The 26827-nt window shown below is 35.7% G+C and overlaps 1 protein-coding gene across 1 annotated transcript; it reads left to right on the forward strand.

Moving 5' to 3' along the window:
• The first annotated feature begins 3695 nt into the window (after positions 1–3695).
• Positions 3696–25896, forward strand: LOC123552355 (uncharacterized). The gene is made up of 7 exons (XM_045341962.2): positions 3696–3819; positions 7530–7661; positions 7818–8011; positions 8482–8600; positions 11455–11499; positions 12970–13080; positions 13871–25896. The coding sequence occupies exons 2-7, from the start codon at positions 7546–7548 to the stop codon at positions 13967–13969; spliced, it is 684 nt and encodes a 227-aa protein (XP_045197897.1). The 5' UTR covers positions 3696–3819; positions 7530–7545; the 3' UTR covers positions 13970–25896.
• The last annotated feature ends 931 nt before the right edge of the window (positions 25897–26827 follow it).

Below are 26827 nucleotides of genomic sequence, written 5' to 3' on the forward strand. Positions count from 1 at the left end.
TTAGTATTACAGCATATTCACTTCGTATTATAACATCTGCAGACGTCATAACACGAAAAAAACATGCGTTATCCCTTCAATCATAATTAATAAAACTTAGCCCTTAGCGTACATCCCTTATGAGATTTTTTGTTGCGTTATTGAAGTTAAATAATTTCGAAATTATTCTTGCTAGTATGGCACAAATATAACAGTGATAAAAGGACTTAGAGGAAGTTCATCTAAGTCCTTGAATATTAAACATACATTTATATTAGGAGTAGATATTAACATCCGGTCCACTAAAACAGTCATTGTTAAATAGCGGAGGCACAAATCATGTGACATTTCCTAATAGTAGGAATGATCTTACGAAGTGCAAATTTAAAAATAAATATCTAGGGTGATATAGTTAAAAACGAAAAGAAATACCTTAAGCAGTGGTACAGTATATATACTATAATATGTCGAAATAACATTATTAAGTCACAACAAATCAGTAACAGTTATCATGTTACACCAGAAAGAACATTGTTCATAAATGACTTTTTATTTTATTAACTATCACAACAGCAATCTTTAAGTGCCGAGTGGCGGCTGTAAAATGTCTCCCCGTATACTTGGATCCAGTGTTGTTATATTTTCTGGTACTTTGGGATCATGGGGTTCATTCAACATATGTGTAATAGAGTTCCGCTTACGCCGGTGCTAGGGGGCGTGAGAGGTGTTGCACATTTCATTACCTCTCATGAACAGACTCAATCAAACCGAGTCTGCTATTATTCTTCTTGGTTGCATTCTTTGCTTCCAAAGGATCTTTTTACAGACTTTATTACCTTGTCCGTCGGCCATTGACAATCTCAGATGATTATTCGGTAATGATCACCTTACTACGACTCAGAATATATTTGTCTTTGCAAAGGTTCGGCGATTCTCCACGTGACCTGTGCCAGTGCGCGCGGCCAAAAATATGTTTTTTAAATACCATTATTTACATGAGTGATGGTGAACGCCAAGAAGAAGAAGAAGAAGAAGACATGAGTGATTATACAAACACGAAGCAAACAGAAATATGTTAAAATTATAAGTAAGCAATAATCTTATTTTTCCTATAACAAGTTTACAAATTAAAGTAATTCATTATCATCAGTAATCGCCTCACTCTGGAAGAGTATACTCCCGATTTGATTAAAATACTATACATGCGCAGCCGCAAGGGACAACTATAAAGACTAAAAGTCTCTCTTTGTACACAATTTAAAAGATTGATAAAACGAAGACTGGCATTTAGAATGTGTTGATATTAAATTTTCCTAGAACAGCCTTAAAACCCTAGCGTAGGCAGATTTAAGGCACATTGAGACAGGCGGTTCCAAAGGATAACAGTGGCTGGGAAGAAGCTGTGTTGGTAGGCAGATTTTCTACAGGAGATTTGGTTGTACTGTTGGTTGTGGTTTCTGGCTGATCTTGATTGCCGTAGAGAAGGATCAGGAAAAATGTCGACAAGATTATATCTAAGTTTGTACAACATGGTTACTCTGTACGTATTGCGTCTGTGCTGAAGTGTGTCCAACTGGAGTTCATGGAGCATATTCGAGACTGAACTAGTACGATGGTAGTCGTTTTTGACGAACCTTGCAGCTCTTCGCTGAATCATCTCCAGCTGGTTGTCAGCGTAGGGAAACCACACCGTGGAAGCATACTCCACCGTGGGACGGACGTATGTCTTGTAGGCTGTTGCTTTGACACTTGGTGGACTTGAGCGGATGTTCACGCGGATGAATGCCATGGTGGAGTTGGCCTTTTTTTCGGTGATGTTATCTATATGGGTTTTCCAAAAGAGATCGGATGTGATGGTGACTACGAGATATTTAGCGTCTTCTGTAGGTTTCAGCCGGGTTCCATGCATGTCGTTTGTGAACTCAAATGAATTTCGTTTGTTGGTTATGTGAATAACTTCACACTTGTCAGGATTAAATGACATGAGCCTCTCACCTTCCCAGTCTTGCAAACAATCAAGAGTTGTCTGGCGTCTTCCTGGCTCCTGATGTGTCTCTACATTAGAAAGTCATCAAAAGGCGGACTGTTGATTTGACTCTCGAAGGCAAGTCGTTGATGTACGTAAAGAAGAGAAGAGGGCCAAGAACACTGCCCTGACACCAGACACCAGATGAGACAGAAGAGACTTCTGAACTAGCACCAGATGAGACAGAAGAGACTTCTGAACTAGCACCATCAAGCACTACTTGTTGTGTGTGACAGTGCAGGAAATTGGCGATCCAAGAATAAATGCTGCCCCTGACTCCGTAGTGATCTAGCTTCTGTAGGAGGCGGTGATGACTAACTTTATCAAATGCCTTACTAAAATCTAGAAGAATAGCATATATTTGCTGGTTTTTGTCGATGCCTTTAGCTAGGTCATTTAAAGTGAGAATAAGTTGGGTATGACAGGATCGTTTCTTTCGGAAGCCATGCTGGAAATCAGTGAGTATATTGTTGGAATCAAAATGAGACATGGTGTGGCTGAAGATTATGTGTTCTAGGAGCTTGCAGGTTACAGAGGTTAAGGAGACTGGACGGTAGTTGGAAGGAGTGGAGCGGTTGCCCTTCTTGAACACATAGGAAACTAGTGCAATTTTCCAGTCAGATGGTATTTGACCTTGGTCGACAGACAGTTGGAAGAACTTTGTAAAATAGAGAAGTGGAAACTCCACAGGTCACTCAACACGACAAAAACAAAAATGTTGCAGGCTCGGTTTGATTGAGCCTGTTCATGGACGGTCGTGGAAATGCATGCTACCGTCCACGCTCTCTAGCCCCGGGTTGAGCAGAACTCAACATTTACACATGCTACAAGTACAAACATCAAATTAGAAACATCCGCAGATGTATTGATACGGTGGTGCACATGGAACTTTCAATGATACACTAGCGTGTAATTCCATAAGCCTTGTTGTCAGCTCATCAGCGGCAAGCTTCAGAAGTTTAGAAGATATTGTGTCTGGACCCGCAGCCTTGTGTGGTTTGAGACCCTGTAGAAGTTTAAAAATACCTTTCTCTGTGATGCTGATGGTGCCAGCTGAGGGGATTTTACTAGATGACAGGTTTGGATGAGAGGTGCCATCTTCCTTGGAGCACACAGATGAAAAATCCTGGTTTAGTATATCAGCTATTTTCTTCTCTGTGCTGTATGTGATGCCATCTTTCTTCAAAGGAGACACAACAAAGTTGTCCTTTCTGGATTTAATATAGTTCCAGAAGACTTTTGGGTTCTCGTGGTCCTCAGCTAACATGGCTAATTTACGTCATTGTCAATTTAATTTACTTCCCTGGTATTAAACTGCATTTCTCAAATAATTTTCTTTCTCCCCTCATTTTTTATTCCAATAACTAAAAACTAAACAACGAATTTAAACTAATAGATAATTAGACACAAACCATACTTTTGTTACTTTCTATCTTTATAACATGTTTACTGTCAAGGTGATGAATGGTACACGTTTTCAACGAAAGCTTGATTTCAGACCTATTACACTATTTTGATATACTTTTTTTATAAACTTGATAGTATGTCATCTATGTATATGGAATATCAATAAAATTCTAGTGGATTTTATTTGAAATAAAGAATTAATTTGTTAACAGCCGGATTTAGTAGCGTTCACTGTGTAAGGGGGAAAACGTCATTCCGGTTATAATAAACGGTACGGAACAGGAAAAAGCAAACACTGTCGTAATTTATTTGCCGTAAAACGTACAATAATTCGTGGCCCAAAATCATTTGCTGGGAAGTGTAACTTTGTTTTGTGTAAAATTTCCAACATTTATTTGTTGTCATAGGTAAGCAGCTAACTCTAGCGAATTTTTTAGCTCGTTTATTCATAGAAACTTAGTTTTGTTACGTTTGCAATCCTGTCCTCACTCTGGTCAGTTACAGAAATTTTCGATCATTTTTAGTCGATCGTCAGGTCTACTGTAGGATTTTGAAATAAGGCAAAGCCTCAGAGCGAGCTCAATTAAATCGGGTTTAGATTAAAAGAAATATATTACTAAAAATCTATTCACTACTCAATAGAAAGTGAAAATTTGCAAGTAACTTCATTTGAAAGGGTAGACACTGCTCTAGTGGACCCCGGAATTTAACAGTGCGCATGCGCAGCAAGTCAGGGTGTGTGGGGCAAGGCGGGGGTGTGGGGGCAGCAGCCCCAAACATATTCATGTAAAAATAAAGCTACCACTTATATAGTTCAATAACATTAAACTTGCACAGGGCGCCTTTTAATATTTGGACGTTCAACATGTCGGGTGCGACACCTTATGTACCAGTCACTTTATGTACCACTTTGACACTTAGTGTACCACCTATATATTATATAGTAATTGTATCTCATTGTATAGCACTGTCAATATGTGATAATTACCTGTGAAAACAACTTTGATTTAATCAGCTTTAGTCCATAGAATGTTGTTAACATTCCTATGTGCATATAAATTACCTTATTAATTATGACAATTAACATTTAATTTAGTAAAAAAAACATTTCAAGTAACATAAAATAAAATATTTTCATCAAATCAAAACAAAAATGATCATCTACTATATATCATATAATTATGTGGTACATAAGGTGTCCAAAGTGGTAGATAAAGTGCTGGTACATAAAGTGTCTGGTACATAAAGTGACACATTCCAACATGTCCATGTGTCAAGTTTAATCGAATGACAGCCCTTTGCATAGCACAGATTTCGACCTTATTTTATTGAAGTGTAATGTAGGAAAACTCTCAAACACGTGATATATTGGTTTACCATAATGAAAACTGCAACTCCAATCACTTCCCTGACACATTACATAGATTCTTCTAGCATAATTTGATGAAATATCATGAACAATACAACACTGAATAAATATATATAATCAATTGTACATGCTTAGACGAAAAATACGTTTAGCCTACGGCACTAGTGAAAAATCTGCGGCCATTATGTACCGCCGAATGCACGTGGACTAGCCTTTCAAACTGCTTTGATATGAACTAATAATTTATTGAAATAACTTCTAATTAGATCTAAATTAAAACCAATAAATGCTGGTTACATCCATTGATTATAAACATATGCATACTACATAGACAATACGTTAGTAACGGGCCGCATTTTTTTTCAAAGCCGACCGTGAGACTATTTTTTTCGTCTAAAATCATTCTTTATAATAAAGAAGATTTGACAGTTTCGTGTTGTGTTGCGAAAGTGTATGGATGTAAATTTCACTTTGAGAGTGCAGACATATCTTCAATATTTTCAGTAAGACAGTATGTTCAATTGGTGTGTAAACTAGGTTTCTTTGTCCGTTGTTGGTATTTAGTTATCGCTTTTCAGTCAGTTCCACCGTGAACTTGTAAAACCTTCCGCAAGATATTTTGCAGAAGGCTCTAAAGGGAAATTTATACTTTCAATAAAACGTTGGACTATATGAAATGTCAAAATCGTAAAATATTGAAGTCCGACGTTTATTTATAGAACTACCCCTTATAATATTAATAGTCAAAATAATTTGACGGTTCAGATTGTTTTATATTTGTGACAGGCAATCTAAACGTCAAAACTTTGAAGGACCAAAATAATGGAAGTTAAATCATGGTATACAGTCATGTAAAGTTATTGGTTTTATGTGGCGTGTAAACACATGGTAAACATTGATTGTGAACAGTACATAGAAAGGTTTAAATCACCAGAAAATTCGTAACTTTGGATATTATTTGATAATTTTAACATAGATTAATGAGAAATTGAATCCCCTTTCGATACATGTAAGTTATATTTTAATTTATGGCCAATTCGTGAAACAATCGACATTTAAACCTATAGCATGTAAAGCGTCGGCAGCCAGAAGTTGCTTCAACTATTTTGGTCATTAGAGTGTTTCGATGCGAGTGGGGATATTGCCCATATGAAAAAAATATTTCAATTTTTCCTAGGATCGCATCAAATTAGTTGGACTACCCCTTATAACTTTTGATTTCTAAAACATTTTTATGCCCCCGAAGGGAGGCATATTAGTTTTCAACTGTCTGTCCGTTAGTTCGTTCGTTCATTAGTCACAACGTTAACTTTTTGCACGAAGGCACTTTACTCGCGAACCACTGCACCCAGGACCTTCAAACTTCACACGCTGGTAGTACTTATTGATTACACCACCCCTACTGACTTTGGGGTCACCAAGTCAAAGGTCAAGGCCACAGGGGCCAATGTTACTTTTTTGCATGAAGGCACTTTACTCGCGAACCACTACACCCAGGACCTTCAAGCTTCACGTGCTGATACGACTTATTGAGTACACCACCCCTACTGACTTTGGGGTCACCAGGTCAAAGGTCAAGGTCACAGGGGCCAACGTTAACTTTTTGCATGAAGGCACTTTACGCGCGAACCACTGCACCCAGGACCTTTAAACTTCACATGCTGATAGTACTTATTGAGTACACCACCCCTACTGACTTTGGGGCCACCAGGTCGAAGGTCAAGGTCACAGGGGCCAACGTTAACTTTTTGCATGAAGGCACTTTACTCGCGAACCACTGCACCCAGGACCTGCGAACTTCACATGCTGATAGTACTTATTGATTACACCACCCATACTGACTTTGGGGTCACCAGGTCAAAGGTCAAGGTCACAGGGGCCAACGTTAACTTTTTGCATGAAGGCACTTTACTCGCGAACCAGTGCACCCAGGACCTTCAAACTTCACATGCTGATAGTACTTATTGAGTACACCACCCCTACTGACTTTGGGGTCACTAGGTCAAAGGTCAAGGTCACAGGGGCCAACGTTAACTTTTTGCATGAAGGCACTTTACTCGTGAACCACTGCACCCAGGACCTTCAAACTTCACATGCTGATAGTACTTATTGAGTACACTACCCCTACTGACTTTGGGGTTACCAGGTCAAAGGTCAAGGTCACAGGGGCCAACGTTAACTTTTTGCATGAAGGCACTTTACTCGCGAACCACTGCACCCAGGACCTTCAAACTTCACGTGCTGATAGTACTTATTGAGTACACCACCCCAACTGACTTTGGGGTCACCAGGTCAAAGGTCAAGGTCACAGGGGCCAACGTTAACTTTTTGCATGAAGGCACTTTACTCGTGAACCACTGCACCCAGGACCTTCAAACTTCACATGCTGATAGTACTTATTGAGTACACTACCCCTACTGACTTTGGGGTCACCAGGTCAAAGGTCAAGGTCACAGGGGCCAACGTTAACTTTTTGCATGAAGGCACTTTACTCGCGAACCACTGCACCCAGGCTCTTCAGAGCTTATGAACATTGTAATGTTGCCTTCTTGCCGACTTTAAATAAAACTTATCTTATCTTACGTCATTTCTCGCACGAATTCTTAGTGACTTATGTCCCCTTTTTACTTAGTGTGTGTTGTTACTAAATGGATTTTATTCACCTGTAAAATGCATTTAATTTCATGGATTGTCATGGATGGAATGTAAACACGTTTCAAGATATTAATATATTTTCATACATTGCAGGTGCTAAACCAATGTGATGGACAGGAGAGCTGGGTTACAGCTAGGTGTACTGCTTTTGGCAGTTCCAGTTCAATATCTAGTCTCACAGTGGATGTTCAGTACAGAATCTCAGAGGAGTTACGCAATCAGGAAGTGAGTGTCAGCTGTTTGTTTATCAGATGTAAATAGGGCTGTCATGATTTTCTTGTATTTGATTAACTTTTTATCAAATGGTAAAAAAGTTTTTATTAATAAATATGTAATAAATTAATAATAATAATATCTACAGAGAGCATCTCTTCTTTTCAGCTTGATAAATGAAGCATCAGGTTTGACTGATGATTATTTCTCATGGAAGTCCTGGAAAAAGTGGTGTGCTAAGATTATAAGCAACATATCACCCTACAACTCAATGCCACATTTTGAGGGTGAGGATGATCCCAATGGAGAATCTCCAGCTGTTGAAGTTATTAATCACATGGACCCTAAAGGCTATTTTGCAGGTACCCTTTTGTCCTTCTTTTATATATTCTGATGTAATTTAATATTATGGTTTATATTATTGTTTATAGTTCAAACATCTTTTTTATTCAATGACAAATAAAAGATTTTCGAAAAAATGACCAACTTATTTCCGTATTATTTCATAACTGAATAAATTAGTCCACTAAGTGGTACAAAATAAATGAGAATTCATAGTTCTGTCTACTATGGATCTCTCATTTATGGGCCAGCTGTCCCTTTACTGACTAAAGGAATGTAAAATATAATTTGAAGGTTGGAGATGGTGTAAGAAAGATGTTACCTACATGATTTTTACATAATTTTAGGACTGGTATGTCCAGAAGTGGCCAAAATGTCATTTTGTTTCACAGCGCACTGACGTCACATGTTGTATTTAACCCTTGTAAAAGCAGGCTTTTTCTATTTACTGTATATAAAAAATATATGTATAATGTAATGTATATTTCAGGTTCAGTTGAACCAAGAACATATCGACCCCCGGAAGTAAAGTATCGTATAGGACAGGTCGTTAAACACAAGAGATGGGGATATAGAGGTGTAATAGTTGGCTGGGATGAATTAACAAAGGTAATCCTGAGTAACAATACTTTTCAGAAATGAAATTCTGATATTGTTGGTCAGTTCTATGGCTGCCTTTTTAGCGTAAAGTTTAGGCTTTGTCAGAAAAAGCAACAAGTATGTAGTTTTCTGTTAATTTATATATAATGTGTCTGTTTCACTGAAATTCACATGATATTTGAACATGCTGAGTGTCATCAAAATCATAATATAATTATTTTAATTTTCAACAAATCATTGGTTGTTTATCCATATCAATTAATCAGTCAGGGGTGTAACTGTTTCAAGTTATTGCAGTTTATAACCCATTTGAGTTATTGCTTAAACATTCATAACTTGTTTCAGTTATCATAAAATATTACAAAGCCCTCCTGTGCCAATTCCTCATTTTGAATGAGGCTAATGCAATTATTTCCTGAATCCTTGACCTTGTATCTTTCCAGCTATGCAGTAAAAATTTTTATGCAAGGCTGATAAAGTTTTAATAATTATTATATAATTATTTTAATTTCCAACAAATCATTGGTTGTTCATCCATATCAATTAATCAGTCAGGGGTGTAACTGTTTCAAGTTATTGCAATTTATAACCCATTTGAGTTATTGCTTAAACATTCATAACTTGTTTTAGTTATCATAAAATATTACAAAGCCCTCCTGTGCCAATTCCTCATTTTGAATGAGGCTAATGCAATTATTTCCTGAATCCTTGACCTTGTATCTTTCCAGCTATGCAGTAAAAAATTTTATGCACCTTTTAAAGCTATAAAACTCTTAATATCCCATTATGCTTATCAGGTCATGCTCAGACTAAAAGAGAATTTGATTAACCATAGTTTGCTACTAATTTCACTTTAAAGGTCACTTTGTGAGTACAGCAGAAAGACTTTTTGTGCCCCCCCCCCCCCCCCCCCCCCCCATGAGTGATGGGGGCATATAGATTTGCTCTTGTCCGTCCTCCGTCCGTCCTTCCGAAAATGTTGTGTCGCGTCTAGCTCCAAAAGTATTTGACCTAGAGTCACAAAACTTTACAGGAATGTTGGTCAGCATGTGTAATTGTGCACCTGGGGTTGCGTGTCCGGATTCATTCAGTCATGTAGGAGTTATGGCCCCTGACTTTGTAAAAATTGGTCATTTTAGTGTTGTGTCGCGCCTAGCTCCGAAAGTATTTGACGTAGAGTCACAAAACTTTACAGGAATGTTGGTCAGCATATGTAGTTGTGCACTGGGGTTTCGCGTCCGGATTCATTCAGTATTGTAGAAGTTATGGCCACTTACTTTGTAAAAATTGGTCATTTTAGTGTTGTGTTGCGCCTAGCTCCAAAAGTATTCGACCTTAAGTCACAAAACTTTACAGGAATGTTGGTCAGCATGTGTAGTTGTGCACCTGGGGTTTCGCGTCCGGATTTATTCAGTTTTGTAGGAGTAACGGCCTTTGACTTAGTAAAAAATTTGTCGTTTTAATGTTGTGTCGTGCGTAGCTCCAAAAGTATTCGACCTTGAGTCACCAAAGTTTACAGGAATGTTGGTCAGCATGTGCAGTTGTGCACCTGGGGTTTCGCGTCTGGATTCATTCAGTATTGTAGGAGTTATGACCCCTGACTTATTTTGTTTTTTAAGTTTTTTCATTACACAAGACCAGACTTCTTGTCCAGACTTACTCAAAAAAAAAGTTTGTGAAACATGTATGTTAAAATGTACTTGACCTAGAATCATAAAATATTATAGGATTGTTTTATAGCCTGTGAAGTGTTCTCTTTAGGATTTTGCTCAGCTAGGCCAGAGTTAGGGCTAACTAAGTGAAAAATACACATAAGATTCTTAAGTTTGTGTTGCAAACATCTTAAAAGTTATTTAACCTGAGTCATAAAACTATGTTACAGTGGCAGGAGGCGGGCACCTGTGTTCTATGGACACACATCTAGTTTTGAATAACTTACCTGAGTTAACTATATTTTATAACTAATACAGGTTATAAAATGCTTGAAAAAGTAACTGAAATAAGTTACACAAATTAAAACAGTTACACCCCTGACTGCTAAACAAAAAAAAATAACAAACATGTTTATATCTATTTGTGGGACTGCCACATTTTGAAAATTATTAGTACATTACAGGTTGAATAGAGAAGGTGTAATTCTTTTGACCTGTAGCACTATGCCGAATAAAAGGCTTGAAGGCAATTATATGACCTAAATTATGTCAGTTATTTTAAAACACCAAAAGAAACAGTTTTCTAAATGCCTGTTTGTATGGTTAGTGTTTAAGAATTTTTTTTCAACAATATTTCTGTTTAGTCCAGATGGTCAGTTAATGTAACCAATATTTCTTGGCTCAGTACCACTACTTACTTTTTTCTCTTAAAACTTTAACATATAAAGAACTGGCAAAGTACATAGCTAGGACCAAATTGAAAAAGCTGCAATTTAAAATGAATATTTTATAGATACAGTCTATGTATACAGACCGACAACAGTCTTTCATGAATTATTTACTGTTTGATGTATTGTGTGCTTTTAGTGTCTGCTTAGATATTTATGAAGTGAAAATCAAGCTTTATTGTTTTACAGGCTTCATGTTCATAACACCATTAAGACTCTGTAACATTTGTTTATATTTGTTCAGATTCTTAAAAAAAATGACGGGCTAGATTGTGTACCCCCATTTGGCCTGTTACGGCAATTTTTCCCAATTTGTACTCCTTTCAGTCAAGCTGGTTGCACGTGCATCAATTTGGTACACATGCATGACATGTTATTGATTTGCTGTCCTTATTAATAAAACATCTGTTGGCATGAAAAGTTTTGGTTTTCATTATACATGCGAAATATTAATGAAGATAATGTTATTTTTGTATGTTGCAGGCTCCAGAATATTGGATAAAACACAATCATCCACCTGGGAAAGAGGTAAAATCAACAGATAGTATAATGTTCTTATACAATACATATACCTTTTCTCTCTAATTTTCGGAATTTAAATGTTACAGTGCTGTGAACTACATGTAATTAACATTTATTGTTGTTTTTGTGGGGTTTTTTTATGGTTTTGTCACTCCAAAAATTTAAATCCCAACAAATAAGAATGTTCCAATTAATTTTATATTTAAAATTTGAAATCCTCAAATTTAAACCCCCATGAAATAACCTTTAATGCCAAAACCATGAAATTTATTGTGAGTGAAATTCAGTGATTTTACAGTATTGGTTCATTTTAAACCTTACCCTACTGAATTTCTATAATGAACTAGTCCATCTTTCAATTTGGACAGTACCATAAAATAATTAACTGTTAAAAGGGGTGCTTATCAAAAGATACTGACTGAATGGCAGACAGTGCAGATCTTGATCAGACTGCATGGTCGCAAAGGCAGAATCATTTGTGTCCAGCATGATAAGGGTTAACAATCATTGTCTTAATGGTTCGTTGAACGTGAAACCAGTTGACAGGTCAGTTATCACAGAAAATCTACTTAAAAATTCAAGGACAAGTAAAATGAAATATTTACGTGTTTCGAAATGGCCGTACGTATATTTGTATATTTTACAGTTAAGGAAAAGTAGGTGCAGTTACTGAGATTATTAAAATGTACTGTAATACAAAGTAGAGTAAAAAGTAAAAGGAAAATCTATAGTTAATAGAAGTTTCTGTACAATACTGAGTCTAGTATTATGTTTCAGTAAGTAAGGATGTCATGACAGTAATTTATGTCTCAAGGGACTTAGTGTCCAAACTGCCAAGTTGATTTTGAATCATTTGCCATACAACTCTGTGGGTTTGAAAGCAGTTTTTGTGTGAGGAAGCCATCCAGCTGGGTAAAAGAAGGTCAGTGGTTCTACCAAAGTGCCCCGTTGTGCCAAAGTAATGCTCAGAGCTGCACCTGGGGTCTTCCTCTCCCATTCAAAGCTTGAAAGTTGCTGTATAATTTGAATTGTGTTAGTGTGACTAAAAATCCAACAAGAAAAAAAAAACAGTATCAAATGCTTCATAACAAAAGGTCAGATATTACTTACAGAACGTGGCGCACATGTGTGTAGTTTAAATTTGCCTTGTCTAATAAAAATCCTTGGTGCTGAGATATTCAATGTGTGGGTGAAAAATTCATTTTTGTACTGTTAAATGCTAAATAACTTAACCTTTATTTTGCTGGTGGCAAATAATTTTGCCTTTGCGACCAGTGCAGACTAAGATCAGACTGCATGGATATCAGACTGCACATCCATGCAGTCTGATCATGGTCTGCACTGTTCGCTGTTCAGTCAGTAAATGTTAAGTGAATACCCCTTTGAATAATAAGTGGTACTGCCCAAATTGAATGATGGACCAGTCCATTTTAGAAATTTAGCAGGGTAAAGGTTAAAAGAGCTTTTATCTTTCAGCATTGGAGAACACAACCAAACTATGCAATTTTAGTAGATACTCGAGACAGACTGGCTCCACAGATCACTTATGTGCCACAAGAAAATTTAGAAATCATCATAAATGTGCAGGTAAAACTAACAGATTGTTTCAGATAGGTTTAGAAGTTTGTCCAGAAATGTTTTGAAGCAACCCGTCTACAATATTTTTCCATTACAACTTCTTTTTGTTGTGGGCCTACTTTGCGATGCATGGCTCAATGGCTGTGTTTGGGGTGCTCTATGCTACCGGGAAATCTACCCTTACCTTATATCTTTTTTAGTTAATTGATAATTGCCTTAATTACTCAATATGGAGAGTATAAGCCTACCAGTTTATAGGTTCAGTAGTTGATGGTTAGGCAAGAGGAATTATCTGTGTGCTGATTGGACAGAAATACCAATAGGAAGAGTACAAGTCTGTAAAAATTAAAATCTAATGATGATAGAACATCATAATTAATCAAATGGTTGATGCGTATAATTAGATTTACCTCTAAATATTATACTCCACTGGGTTATAAACCTTCGATGTTGCTCTTTGCAGAGCTGGAGCGGTCCTCTGCGCATGTCCAGAAGTGATTATCAGTTGGAGAGCACGGCAAAAATACCCAAATTATTGCATGTCCGCACGCATTTAGTGTATAACTGTGTATAATATACTGACCAAAGGTTATGGTTAGTGTCACCATGGTTACAAAATATATATATATTAAAGATACTTTTTGTTCAAATTGCTGAATCCGGTATATACCAGAGTCTGTTATTTATACAGGCACTCCAGGTCTGCATTGAGTCACAGTCATAAACCTTTAACTTGCATGCAGAGTCGTCTTAAAGTACTGCAAGTATCAGAATAATGAAATTTGGACTTTCCTTACAGATACTTCATCCGAGTATAGAAGAATACTTTGAAAAATTTGACGGAGCCCAGTACTTACCGCGACCCTGGCTAAAGGCGGTCTATCCATATGACTACTGAGGGCACGTGTGTGTGATATAGCTCATCTGTGATCTGTGATCTTCAAGGATTTTTACACAATTATTCTTTTAATGATATACTCCTCCATCGACGATTTACTGTCTGTTTCGGGTTTTGGCAATCTCTCCTTTGATTTCAGGGGTTTTGGGTTAGTTTGCTAAGTGCGTTATTTTATTGAAATATTGTTATGCCCTCTCTTTGAAGAAAAGTGGGTGTATTGTTTTGCTCGTGTCTGTTAGTTGATTGGTTTTTCTTTATAATAATAATAATTTGGTTTCTGATAGATACCTAGAGTGGGTTTTGTCCTACAATTAGCAGAATTTATACAATGATTGTGTATGGTCAAAAGGTGATAAATAATTTGTTTTAGGGTCAGTATGTCAAAGTCTCAGTGAATTGAAAAATGGTTTCTGACCAATATCTGGAAAATGGTATGAGCTACACTGATCAAACTTAAAGGCCATAGTGTATATGAAACTGAAAATCACACTTCTAATTAGTTAAGACCAGCCATCATGGGGTGCATTTGTGTTTAACAAACAGCTTTTGGTTTGTGATTTTTTAATTTCTGAAAAAACTTCACATTGCAAGAAGCTGCAGAAGGGTTAGTGATTACATTTTGTACATAGATTAAAGATGTATTTAATTTAAAGCTGAAAATCTAGTGAACATTTCACTTTCAGTAAACACTGTAAAACATTGCACTAGATACCTTGCTTAAGGGCATTGTTCTTAAAGGACACTTCGAAATGAAAAAGTTTTCTGTTTTCGAAAGCATTTTATCAAGATTTTAGAAGACTTTTTCAAATAAAGCTGATCCATAAATTGCAGGGTCATTTTCAGGTGTGTTTATTAGGGGTTTGTTACTTTGAATATGAGAATGCAAAAACTTATATGATTCTTTGTAAGAAATATTTGAGTAAAACAATATTTTAAATACATGTATGTCTTACAGGTTAAATTGAAAGTTAAAGCATTGTTTTTTTGGTGTCATGTTAGCATAAGAAATCATTTTCATATCATTTTTTTTTTCTTTTGTACTTGTTTTAACAAACACAGAAACATTTAGGCAGAAAATTTCCAGCCAGATATATCGACATAGAATTACGTAACTGAAATACTGTTGAAAAATGGCGCTAAACTCAAAACAGAACTTCATTTGCTAATACTTAATGAGCTCATGGAAATTTGTTGACCAGCCATCATCATTTTTCAATTAGCAACTTGATCAAATTTTCCAGAGTAGTATCAGCAGTCATTGATCATGATGGAAATACTTATATTGGCTGTAAGTATGAAACAAATATGTTTAATATTGCGACTTTTCAAGCAAATATAAGGTAGACTGTAATAATAAGTGGTTTTATGTTTAAGAGGGAAAAACTTATGGCAAATATTTGTAAAATCATGTTAACCTATTCAATTACTTCCTCATTGCTAATTTACTCCTTCCGAATGTGTTTTTCTCAGTTTCCTATGTATTTTTAGCTCACATGTCACAAAGTGACATGGTGAGCTTTTGTGATCGCGCAGCGTCTGTTGTCCGTCCATGCGTAAACTTTTGCTTGTGACCACTCTAGAGGTCACATTTTTCATGGGATCTTTCTGAAAGTTGGTCAGAATGTTCATCTTGATGATATCTAGGTCAAGTTTGAAACTGGGTCAACTGCGGTCAAAAACTAGGTCAGTAGGTCTAAAAATAGGAAAACCTTGTGACCTTTCTTGAGGCCATACTTTACAATGGATCTTCATGAAAGTTAGTCAGAATGTTCACCTTGATGATATCTAAGTCAATTCGAAACCGACTCATGTGCCTTCAGAAACTAGGTCAGAAGTTCAAATAATAAAAAAACCTTGTGACCTCTCTAGAGGCCATATTTTTCATGGGATCTGTATGAAAGTTGGTCTGAATGTTCATCTTGATGATATCTAGGCCAAGTTCGAAACTGGGTCAACTGCGGTCAAAAACTAGGTCAGTAGATCTAAAAATAGAAAAACCTTGTGACCTCTCTAGAGGCTATACTTGTGAATGGATCTTTGTGAAAATTGGTCAGAATGTTCACCTTGATGATATCTAGGTCAAGTTTGAAACTGGGTCACATGCCATCAATAACTAGGTCAATAGGTCAAATAACAAAAAAACCTTGTGACCTTTCTAGAGGCCATATTTTTCTTGGGATCTGTATGAAAGTTGGTCTGAATGTTCATCTTGATGATATCTAGATCAAGTTCGAAACTGGGTCACATGCTGTCAATAACTAGGTCAGTAGGTCAAATAATAAAAAACCATGTGACCTCTCTAGAGGCCATATTTTTCAATGGATCTTCATGAAAATTGGTTAGAATTTTTATTTTGATGATATCTAGGTCAGGTTCAACACTGGGTCACATAAGCTCAAAAACTAGGTCAGTAGGTCTAAAAATCTTGTGACCTCTCTAGAGGCCATACTTTTGAATGGATCTTCATGAAAATTGGTCAGAATGTTCAACTTGATGATATTTAGGTCAAGTTCGAAACTGGGTCACATGCTGTCAATAACTAGGTCAGTAGATCAAATAATAAAAAACCTTGTGACCTCTCTAGAGGCCATATTTTTCAATGGATCTTCATGAAAATTGGTTAGAATTTTTATTTTGATGATATCTAGGTCAGGTTCAACACTGGGTCACATAAGCTCAAAAACTAGGTCACAATGTCAAATAATAGAAAAAAACGACGTCATACTTAGTTTAAAACTGCGTCATGTGGGGACAGGTGAGCGATTCAGGACCATCATGGTCCTCTTGTTTAAGAAGAAACAAATTTGACTGAGCTGTAAATATGAATATAGCACCTATAACAACAGGCCCTATAAAACATCTGATGGCATTATTTACTTAGTATTGAAATATATACTGAAACTTGATCCGTTTAGAAATTTATGTCTGAAGTAAATAATTCCAGTTAAGAAATAACAAATTTAATATTTTTAATGTAAAAATTGTAAATAGTTTCAAAATGCCATAATACTTTGTAAATATTGATACTTGTACATGTCAGGAGATAACACAGAAACAGTTTGATTATTGTTTATGCTTTGACTTGTTATACCTGTGAAATAGTTACATGTGGAAAGATGTCATTATTTGCCTTATGGTATTGTTGCATTAGTGGTGTACAGTGATTTTTGTGGGTTTATTTATTATTTTTATAAAGTTTGTATAACAGATGGATTTGGTTTCAGAGCTACTAACATTGCCATTTGAATAGTCACTATTTGAGCCGTGCCGTTGGAAAACCAACATAGTGGCTTTGCGACCAGCATGGATCCAGACCAGCCTGCGCATCCGCGCAGTCTGGTCAGGATCCATGCTGTTCGCTAACAGTTTCTCCAATTCCAATAGGCTTTAAAAGCGAACAGCATGGAGCCTGACCAGACTGCGCGGATGCGCAGGCTGGTCTGGATCCATGCTGGTCGCACACCCACTATGTTGGTTTTCTCATGGTACGGCTCATTTGATTTTTAGCTCGACTATTCGAAGAATAAGTAGAGCTATCCTACTCACCACGGCGTCGGCGTCGGCGTCACACCCTGGTTAAGTTTTTCGTACCAGTTCACATTTTGACAAAGTCTTTTGAGATAAAGCTTTGAAACTTTCAACACTTGTTTACCATCACCATGTCCAGTTATAGGCAAGAGTACATAACTCTGTCAAGCATTTTGACTGAATTATGGCCCCTTTTGACTTAGAAATCTTGGTTAAGTTTTTCGTACCAGTTCATATTTTGACAAGTCTTTTGAGATAAAGCTTTGAAACTTTCAACACTTGTTTACCATCACCATGTCCAGTTATAGGCAAGAGTACATAACTCTGTCAAGCATTTTGACTGAATTATGGCCCCTTTTGACTTAGAAATCTTGGTTAAGTTTTTCGTACCAGTTCATATTTTGACAAAGTCTTTTGAGATAAAGCTTTGAAACTTTCAACACTTGTTTACCATCACCATGTCCAGTTGTAGGCAAGAGTACATAACTCCATCAAGCATTTTGACTGAATTATGGCCCCTTTTTGACTTAGAAATCTTGGTTAAGTTTTTCGTACCAGTCCACATTTTGACAAAGTCTTTTGAGATAAAGCTTTGAAACTTTCAACACTTGTTTACCATCACAATATCCAGTTGTAGGCAAGAGTACATAACTCCATCAAGCATTTTGACTGAATTATGGCCCCTTTTGACTAAGAAATCTTGGTTAAGTTTTTCGTACCAGTTTATATTTTGTGTAAAGTGTTTGACATATGGCTTTGAAACTTTTATATCTTGTTCAGTATAATAGTCTCTATCAATAGGCAAGAGTACGTAACTTTCTCCTCTTTTTTGGCTGAATTATGGCCCTTTTTGAACTTGGAAACTGGTTCTGTTTTGTATATGTCCATGTTTTGTCAAGACTATTTGACATATGTCTTTTAAACTTTAAACACTTGTTTATCATTATGATTTCCATCTCTAGGCAAGAGTACATAACTCTGACAACTATTTTGACTGAATTATGGCCCTTTTTGGACTTTCAAATTTGTTCAGTTTTTCTTACAAGTCAGCGTTTTGTCAAAACTATTTGAACTGTGGCTTTGAAACTTTTAACACTAGTTTATCAACATGATTTCCATCTGTAGGCAAGAGTACATAACTCTGTCAACTATTTTGACTGAATTATGGCCCCTTTTGGACTTGGAAATTAGTTAAATTTTTCATATAAGTCCATGTTTTGCCTAACATATAACTTAACATATTTGCCATCATGGTCACACATTGCCATTTAGTGCAAGACTAATCGAAATCCACAAATACAGGAACATTTTTTGTTTAATCCATTTTTTTGTTTAGTCTGAAAATCTATGGAAATATTTTGACCCCATTCTTCAATCAATTCTTCGAATAGTCGAGCGCGCTGTCATCCGACAGCTCTTGTTATGTTTGTTACAATGAGCTCTAGGGCCTTCATGGCCCAGTTATTGAGGTCACTGTCTTTAAATCCCTGGCCCTTCACCACTGTCTGTTTGAAACCTCAAAGTCTAGAATTCTTTCAACTGAGGAAGCTATCCAGCTAGCTAGCAAAAGGCTGTTGGTTCTACCTCAGTGCCCTATGGTACCTAAAATAATTTACAGAGGGGTACCAAGTGTCTTCCTCAATTTTCAAAAGCTGGAAAATTGCCTTTTGACCTTAAGTTGTCCTTGTGACATAAAACCCAACAAAATAAATTGATACAAACTGTATTGAGCTGTGTTTTATATACAGATACTGCATTTATTTACAACTTGTTGTATTGATACACTGTACAGTAATTGTTCTGGACTTTCTGTGCCAGGTGTAACAAAAAATTAACACATACTAATGGCTAAGATGCTAGTATGATTACTCTTCAAAAAATAACATTGTTAGATGAAATGACCTTACCATCTCCTTCCTGTTTTACTGCAGAAGACATTATTTTTGATGCCACTTACTGTATTTCAAAACTTTTCCACAAGTTTTGTTCTTCTCTCTCTCTCTCTCTCTCCCCCCCCCCCCCCACCCCCACACATCCCAAACACACATATAAATTTCATATTAAGGGAAAATGTTTCATAATATCATAAACCTTAAGCTTATTATAAACTTTATTGTAGTTTAAACATTGACACGACTTTGAGTCGGTAATCAATATGCACCATGACAGTTTCTTGAATGAGTACAAGCATTTTAAACATTTATGCTTAAAGTAATGGACTTTTTAATGGTGTTAAGTTTTCTACATACACTGTTTTTCCATTTAAGAACATTAAGGTAGCTGATGCCATCACATGATTTTCCACAGAAATATATGTGATCAAATTGAAATTGCTGCATGACACGGGTTCACAGGCTTAAAGGATAAGATAGTAAACATTGTTGTGCCAGAAGTGTTAAATTTGAAGTAATCTGAATTAAGTTACAGTGTGTTTTAGAAAGAATCATTTCCATTATGTAAACATATCAGCCATTCATTTGTTCACTTCGTGCCTTAACAGTCTTCAAAATTGATTTCAGTATTTTACTTGCCATTTGGGCAGTTAATAGAAAGAAAATCACAGGCTAAAGATGGTTTTACTTGCCGGATAATTATTGTCCTTAGAAAAAAAAACTGCCAAATATTGTCCTTAGAAGAAATCTTACCTATTAGTAAATGAATTTCAAGAAAATATAAAATTATGTCCAAACTCTTTTTGCTTACCATAGGCATTTGGACAAATTTGAAGTTTGACAACTGCCTTTGAATGATAAAATTTAGCGTTTGATGTGTACATAGATTGAAACTATTGGAATTTTGTGTTTTAGACATATGGTTCAAATTTGTAGAACTAGACCTGTATCTTCTTTAAGAGACAAGTTCGTTCAAGTATTTTTTAAGTGGTTAACACTTCCTTTCTTCAGTTTGTGAACATTTACTTACTGAAAAGATACATTTAAGCCGTGCCATGGGAAAACCAACATAGTGGGTGTGCGACCAGCATGGATCCAGACCAGCCTGCGCATCCGCGCAGTCTGGTCAGGCTCCATGCTGTTCGCTTTTAAAGCCTATTGGAATTGGAGAAACTGTTAGCGAACAGCATGGATCCTGACCAGACTGCGCGGATGCGCAGGCTGGTCTGGATCCATGCTGGTCGCACACCCACTATGTTGGTTTTCCCATGGCGCGGCTCATTTAAGCACTATATTCAATGTTCAATGAAAATGTCATAAACTGTAAAGTCTAGTTTCTTGTTTAGGTGTTAGAATATTGTAAATGGGGATCTTGTATTTTTTTACACAAAATAGTTGCTCATACAGTTTTAAGTTTAACCTTAAGACTGCTGGTGGCAAATGATTTTGCATTTGCAAACAGTGCAGACCAAGATCAGCCTGCACGGACATAGTCTGCAGTGTTCGCTATTCAGTCAGTAAATTTTCAGTCAATGCCCCTTCGAATAATAAATGGTACTGCCCAAAATGAATGATGGACCAGTCCATTTTAGAAATTTAGCAGGCTAAAGGTTAAACTTTGAGAAATGGATATTATGTGCTGTATATATATATTAGACTTTTTGATGTAGTGTTGTTTTATACCAAGTAAAACTTACAAAAGCTTGTATGTAATCGTGTAGGTTTTTATCTGAAAGGCCAGGTTCCTTTCATGTATTGTATATCACAGTTTCTTTTTAAAACTAATTGAAAGCATTTATATATTATATATATTATTAATTGAATGTTCCCATATTTTTCTGGTAAAGAATGCTACAAGTTAACAGTGTAGATTATTCTGACTTTGTTATTATTCTGACTTTGTTATAATATAGCAGCTATTTTCAAATATCATGAGAAAGTATGAATCATTTGTATTTTTGGAAAATTTTCTGCTTAAAGCACTTCTGCACACATATATTTGTATACTGAAGAGAGTACTGTATAGATGTGGTTTGACGTCGACAGTGATAACTGAGTAATTTTAAAATTTCATCAGCATTTAAACCATTCTGCTTACATAATTTGGCTGTATAATGCAAAAATCTCTGCATTTAAGCACAGTCTGTGATGTACCTTGGTTTGCAGGATTGGGGTTTAAAGTGAAGAATGACAGGTTTGAGTACACTTTTGAACTTTGAAAATCAAGTTTATAATTGATGTTGGGGATGAGAAAGTAGTTTTATCTGATTGTACTGTTTTAAAGTTAGATGAACATTCTTTGATTTAAATTCTGTTCTAATATGTGTCACAAAGTATTTGCAGTTAATATCATGACAACAAATTATGTGATCAGAGTCTAAGTTGAGATGATAAAATGGGTTTTCTGTTTGTTGTTCTCTAGTATATTCTTTGTGTTTTTTGTCATTAGTTTGTTCTCTAGTGTATTTCTAGTCACCAGACTGAGTTGCTCAGTACTGCCCCATTATATGGATAAGCCATTGGCTAAATTTGGAAGTTTAGAGAAACATCATTTGCATGGATACAGAGCCCAGTATCTGCTGTTCTGGAAACTGAAACAGTTTTATCCATATGCAAGATACAGAATAGTCTGATATTATAACAAAGCAGACCTGTGGATTTTTGTCTGCTGGATAAAGTTTTGAGCAGCTCAGTCTAATAGATCTTATTTCAGTAACTAAACCATATGTGTTCTTAAATGTACATGTTTATTGACTATGTTCAGATTTTTGAGATCTTTTAGGTTTGTTAACAAGCACTTTATGGGCTAGTTTTTCATAAAGATATTTTTGTGGAAAATCTAGAAAGGTTTTGATAAGAGAATTTTCTGTATTCATCCAGTTTATTTGACGGGATATTCACTTTGCTGCAAAATAAAGGGGCAGGGTCCTCTGAGAGCATTTTGTAATAAAAAGAGGGGAGTTATTTTTCTTCTAAAGTTTTGTAATGTCATAATGTGAAGAAGCCATCCAGCCGGCTTGTAGAAGGTCAGTGGTTCGACTTGGGTGTCCGCCATGTCTGAAATAAGGCAGGAAACAGCACTGGGGGTCTTCCTCTGCAGTTTAAAGGTGGAAAGTTGCTATTTTACCACAAGTGTGTCAGTGCAACTTTAAACCCTACAAATTACACATGTAAAACAAACACAGTGCAATCGAGGAGCTAGTAAATCCATGTCATATTGTAGAAATATTTGTATTTATTGCTTTATCATTCCATGTAAAACAAATTCTGTTTGCAGTTTTGCTAGGTGTAAATAGATAATGTACTTTATATGTTTATGACTACTACTTGTTATTAAAAAAGTATGCATTTAATCAGCTTATATTAACTTTACAAACATGTTTCAGTTTTATTAGTCGGTATACTGTCCTTTCAAAGTGACCCCGAGTATAGCATTATCAGGTTTGCATAGTATCATTGGTCAATTAATCATTCTAAAGATTTTGATTGGTTGACCACCTATAACCGTTCTCACTTATCTTTTAAAGTACTGTAGAGCTGTCACTATTAGGTATATATATATATAATCATATTGTACATAAAATGTACACAGTATTTATACAGTTATCCAGATTTAAATTTCTTTCTGTGTGTATATTTAATATACAAATGTTTATAACACTGTTCTTGGAAGTTTTGCACGTTAACAAAGCTGCTGTCAATTAAAAATTCAAATAAAAAATACATTTTTTTTTTTTTTTTGAAATTGCCGATTGTTGGAAGTGACACATAAATCTAAAAGGCCAGCAGATTATTTGGCCCTAGATAATCAGTTTCTGACTTACCAAGAGTGTAGAAATACCAGAATGTAAAATTAATCCAAAGTTATACCTGAAGTACATATGCATTTTTCCACTCTCCCCCCCCCACCACACCCCAAAAATTTTTGAGAGGCACTTAGGAGTTGCCCTTGTCAGAGCGAATTTTTGTGACATCATGCAGATCTTAAAAAGTATTTCACCCAGAGACAACAAAACTCACAGCCAGGCCAGAGTTATGGCCCTTGACTTAGTCAAAATATGCATAAATGGACTAAAAGTTTGTGTGGTATGTATCTTAAAGCATATCTGACATAGGGTCAGGAAACATGATAGGAATATTATTCAGCATGTGAAGTTGTGCACCTGGGGTTTGTTTGGGATTTCTTTTTGTCAGACCAGAGTTATGGCCCTTGATTAAGTTAAAATATGTATAAAGGGCATACAAGTTTGTGTCACATGTATCTCAAGATGTATTTGACAATGAGTCATGAAACATTAGGGGATTGTTATATAGCATGTTAAGTTTTACACCTGGTGTACTGCTTGGGATTTCTTCAGCCAGACCAGAGTTATGGTCCTTGGCTTAGTTAGAAATAAACATTAAGTGTTTAAAAGTTTGTGTTGCATATATCTTATAAGAGTATTTCACCTAGAGTCATGAAACCATGTAGAATATTGTTCAACATGCAGATTGGTGCATCTGAGTTTTTTTTTTTTAATTTCATTTAGCAAGACCAGAGGTATGGCCCTTGACTGATAGTAAAAACATGCCTAAAAGTATATGTCACATGTCTCTCAAAATATACATGACCTGTAGTCAGAAAATGTGAGGTTATGCACCTAGACCAGAGTTATGGTCCTTGACTTAATGAAATGTACAAGAAAGTGCTTAAACATTTGTGTTCCATATATCTGAAAAAATATTTAGTCATGAAACCATGTTCAGTGACAGGCAGTTGGGACACCTGTTTCCTATGGACACACATTTGTTTTTTGTTGTTGTTTTTTTTCATCACATATCGATATGTTTCAGACATTCATGGGAATTATTACATCACACTGTATGTGTCACACATACATGGGAATTATAACATACCTTTTTTTGTATTCTTCACATCACACAAATGGGAAATGACACATATATGGGTATTATTACATGTTATGTTTTTGTGATTTTTCACATCACAAATATATAGGAATATGCATTGAGTACATAATAATGTAATTATTTGGAAGTCTCCGAGAGCTTAGAAACTTTATTTGTTGATTTTTAGCTCGCGTATCAGCTATTGTGATCATTCACTGTTCGGGATATTCAAACAACATCACTTCTGAAACATTTGATTGAAGTTGATGAAACTTGGACTGGATGTTCCTTTGGTGGTCCTCATCCAAGTTTGTTCCAACTGTTCTGCTAGGATGCTCCTTGGGTCCGCCAGAGCTAAAAATAGAAAAATCTTCAAACAACATCTTCTCTTAAACCGCTCGCCCAATTTTTTAAAATAATTTTACACGTGACTCTTTACAAAGGTTGTTTAAATAACTCTGTTTCATAAAAAAATATGGCTGCCCGGGGGTCTGGTCACTTTTCTGATATGTATGTAGTGGAAACTCTAAAAATCTTCTTGTTTGATATTGTCATATCACATCATTCCCTCAACATCTTACCCCACCTCCCAGCCCCACTAACACACACATACACATTACTTGCCTGTATATATTTAGTTGAAACATTTAAAATATTATTATCAGAAAACACTGGCACTATTTCAGAATAATTTCACAGATATTTTCCTTGCATAACCATCTACCAAGACTATTTGTGCAAGCAGCATAACTGAGGTGAGATATCTGGGGCCATCATGGCCCTCTTGTTTCCATTATTACACTCCAGTTCACACACCAGTTTTTCTTAAATTTACTGATAATCCATTGACTTTGATTATGAGTCAAAGGAAAAAATATGACAAAATCAAATCACAAAATCTGTGTGTAAAAGCCGACACATTTTATTATATAAGTATGTGTACTTACGCCCTTTGTTTGATATTAAGAATACCAGTTTTTTGTTAAAAAGATACAGGAAACATTTCTTTGAGATATGACTGTTTTATTTATTTTTTGTTATTAATAAAGATTAGAGATTTAATCCAGTCTGTAGCAAAAGCATTGTTTCACAGAACTTTAGTGCATCTTATTACTTTACTTAAGGACGTATGCTGCAGTTTTGGGTAAAGAGATTTCCCATAATAGAATTTGTTCAAACTTTGTATATGAACACAGTGTCATGTTAGAAACAGAATTATGAAAAATAATTAGGTCACCGAGCTTGTTCAGGAGTTATCTGCCCTTGAATATGCAAATTTGAAGAAAAATCCAGTTTTAAGGGCAAATAACTCCTAAACAAGCACAGTGACCTATGATTGTTTTTGCATTTTTCTGTTTCTAACATGAAACAGTGTTCATATACAAAGTTTGAACAGATTCTTTGTCCCTTCTTTCATACAAGAAACTGCAGCAAGTGTTTTTAACTCATATGTATACATGCTTTGATTGAGTTTTGAACAATTCACTGCTGAATGGTTATTGTTGAAAGTTGATCATTCACACATGTTGTAAGTGAAGTTTTTTTAAACATATTTGAATGTTGGCGGAATATAGAGGTTCCTGGTGTTATTTCAATAAAACTTTATTTTATAAATGTAAATGATTGTTGCTTGTCAGTTGAATTGTTACAGTCAGTTTTGTAATAGTTATTCTCCCATCTCCTGCCTTTGTAGGGGTATATATACACTAAACAGAGAAATGGTGCAAAAGTGTAGTTCTCAAAGTTTTGCTGTTTGAAGGACTTCGAACTTCGAAGAAAAACATTTTCTCAAATTTCATTACAATATTTTGCTGATACCACATAACAGACCTACCATTTAGAAGCATTACCATGGAATATGATTTCACTGAACAATTTATGCAATACGACTAAAATTTTAGGTCTAGTATTGAAAGTCCATCGATAGAAAATATAGTTTTGCAACCAACAGGAGCAAGAATTTACTTAAAAGTCGGTTTTGATGTTTCAGAATGCTTGAGCTTATCAACATCAAACTTCATGGCATTTTTGTCCATGGTTAGTAGAAGATCTCCTTATTTTAGGGTCATTGGTCAAAGTTTAATGTCACAGCAAAAATATGCAGTCATGTGACTTCAGTAACCTCTGACCTCGGAAGAAGATAGACATTGCTCAAGCTCCGGCAGGCCGTCGTGGCGGCATTTGTGTTTTACGAACAGTTCTTGTTGATTTATTTTGGTGATTTAAATGCATGCAGCCGATAGGAGTATAATTATGCTAGAATTTAAGGGTAGGCCTAAATGTTGAAGGTTTCTTTATATAAAAAATTCTAAAGTCTGATTTGGAAGCTGCTTGTAAATGGGAACAGGATTGGTTGATGCATTTCCATCCTGATAAATGTAACATTTTTAGTACATGTATTACATAGAAAAAGAAACCCATCCAGCTTAATTATAAACTTCACCATCATACTCTAGGAGAAGTTCAGTCATCAAGGTATCTATGCGTAACACTTCAAAACAACTTGAAATGGAATAAACACATAAACTAAATAACTAACAAAGCAAATCGG

The sequence above is a fragment of the Mercenaria mercenaria genome, chromosome 4 (genome assembly GCF_021730395.1).
Source record: "Mercenaria mercenaria strain notata chromosome 4, MADL_Memer_1, whole genome shotgun sequence".
Lineage (NCBI taxonomy): Eukaryota > Metazoa > Mollusca > Bivalvia > Venerida > Veneridae > Mercenaria > Mercenaria mercenaria.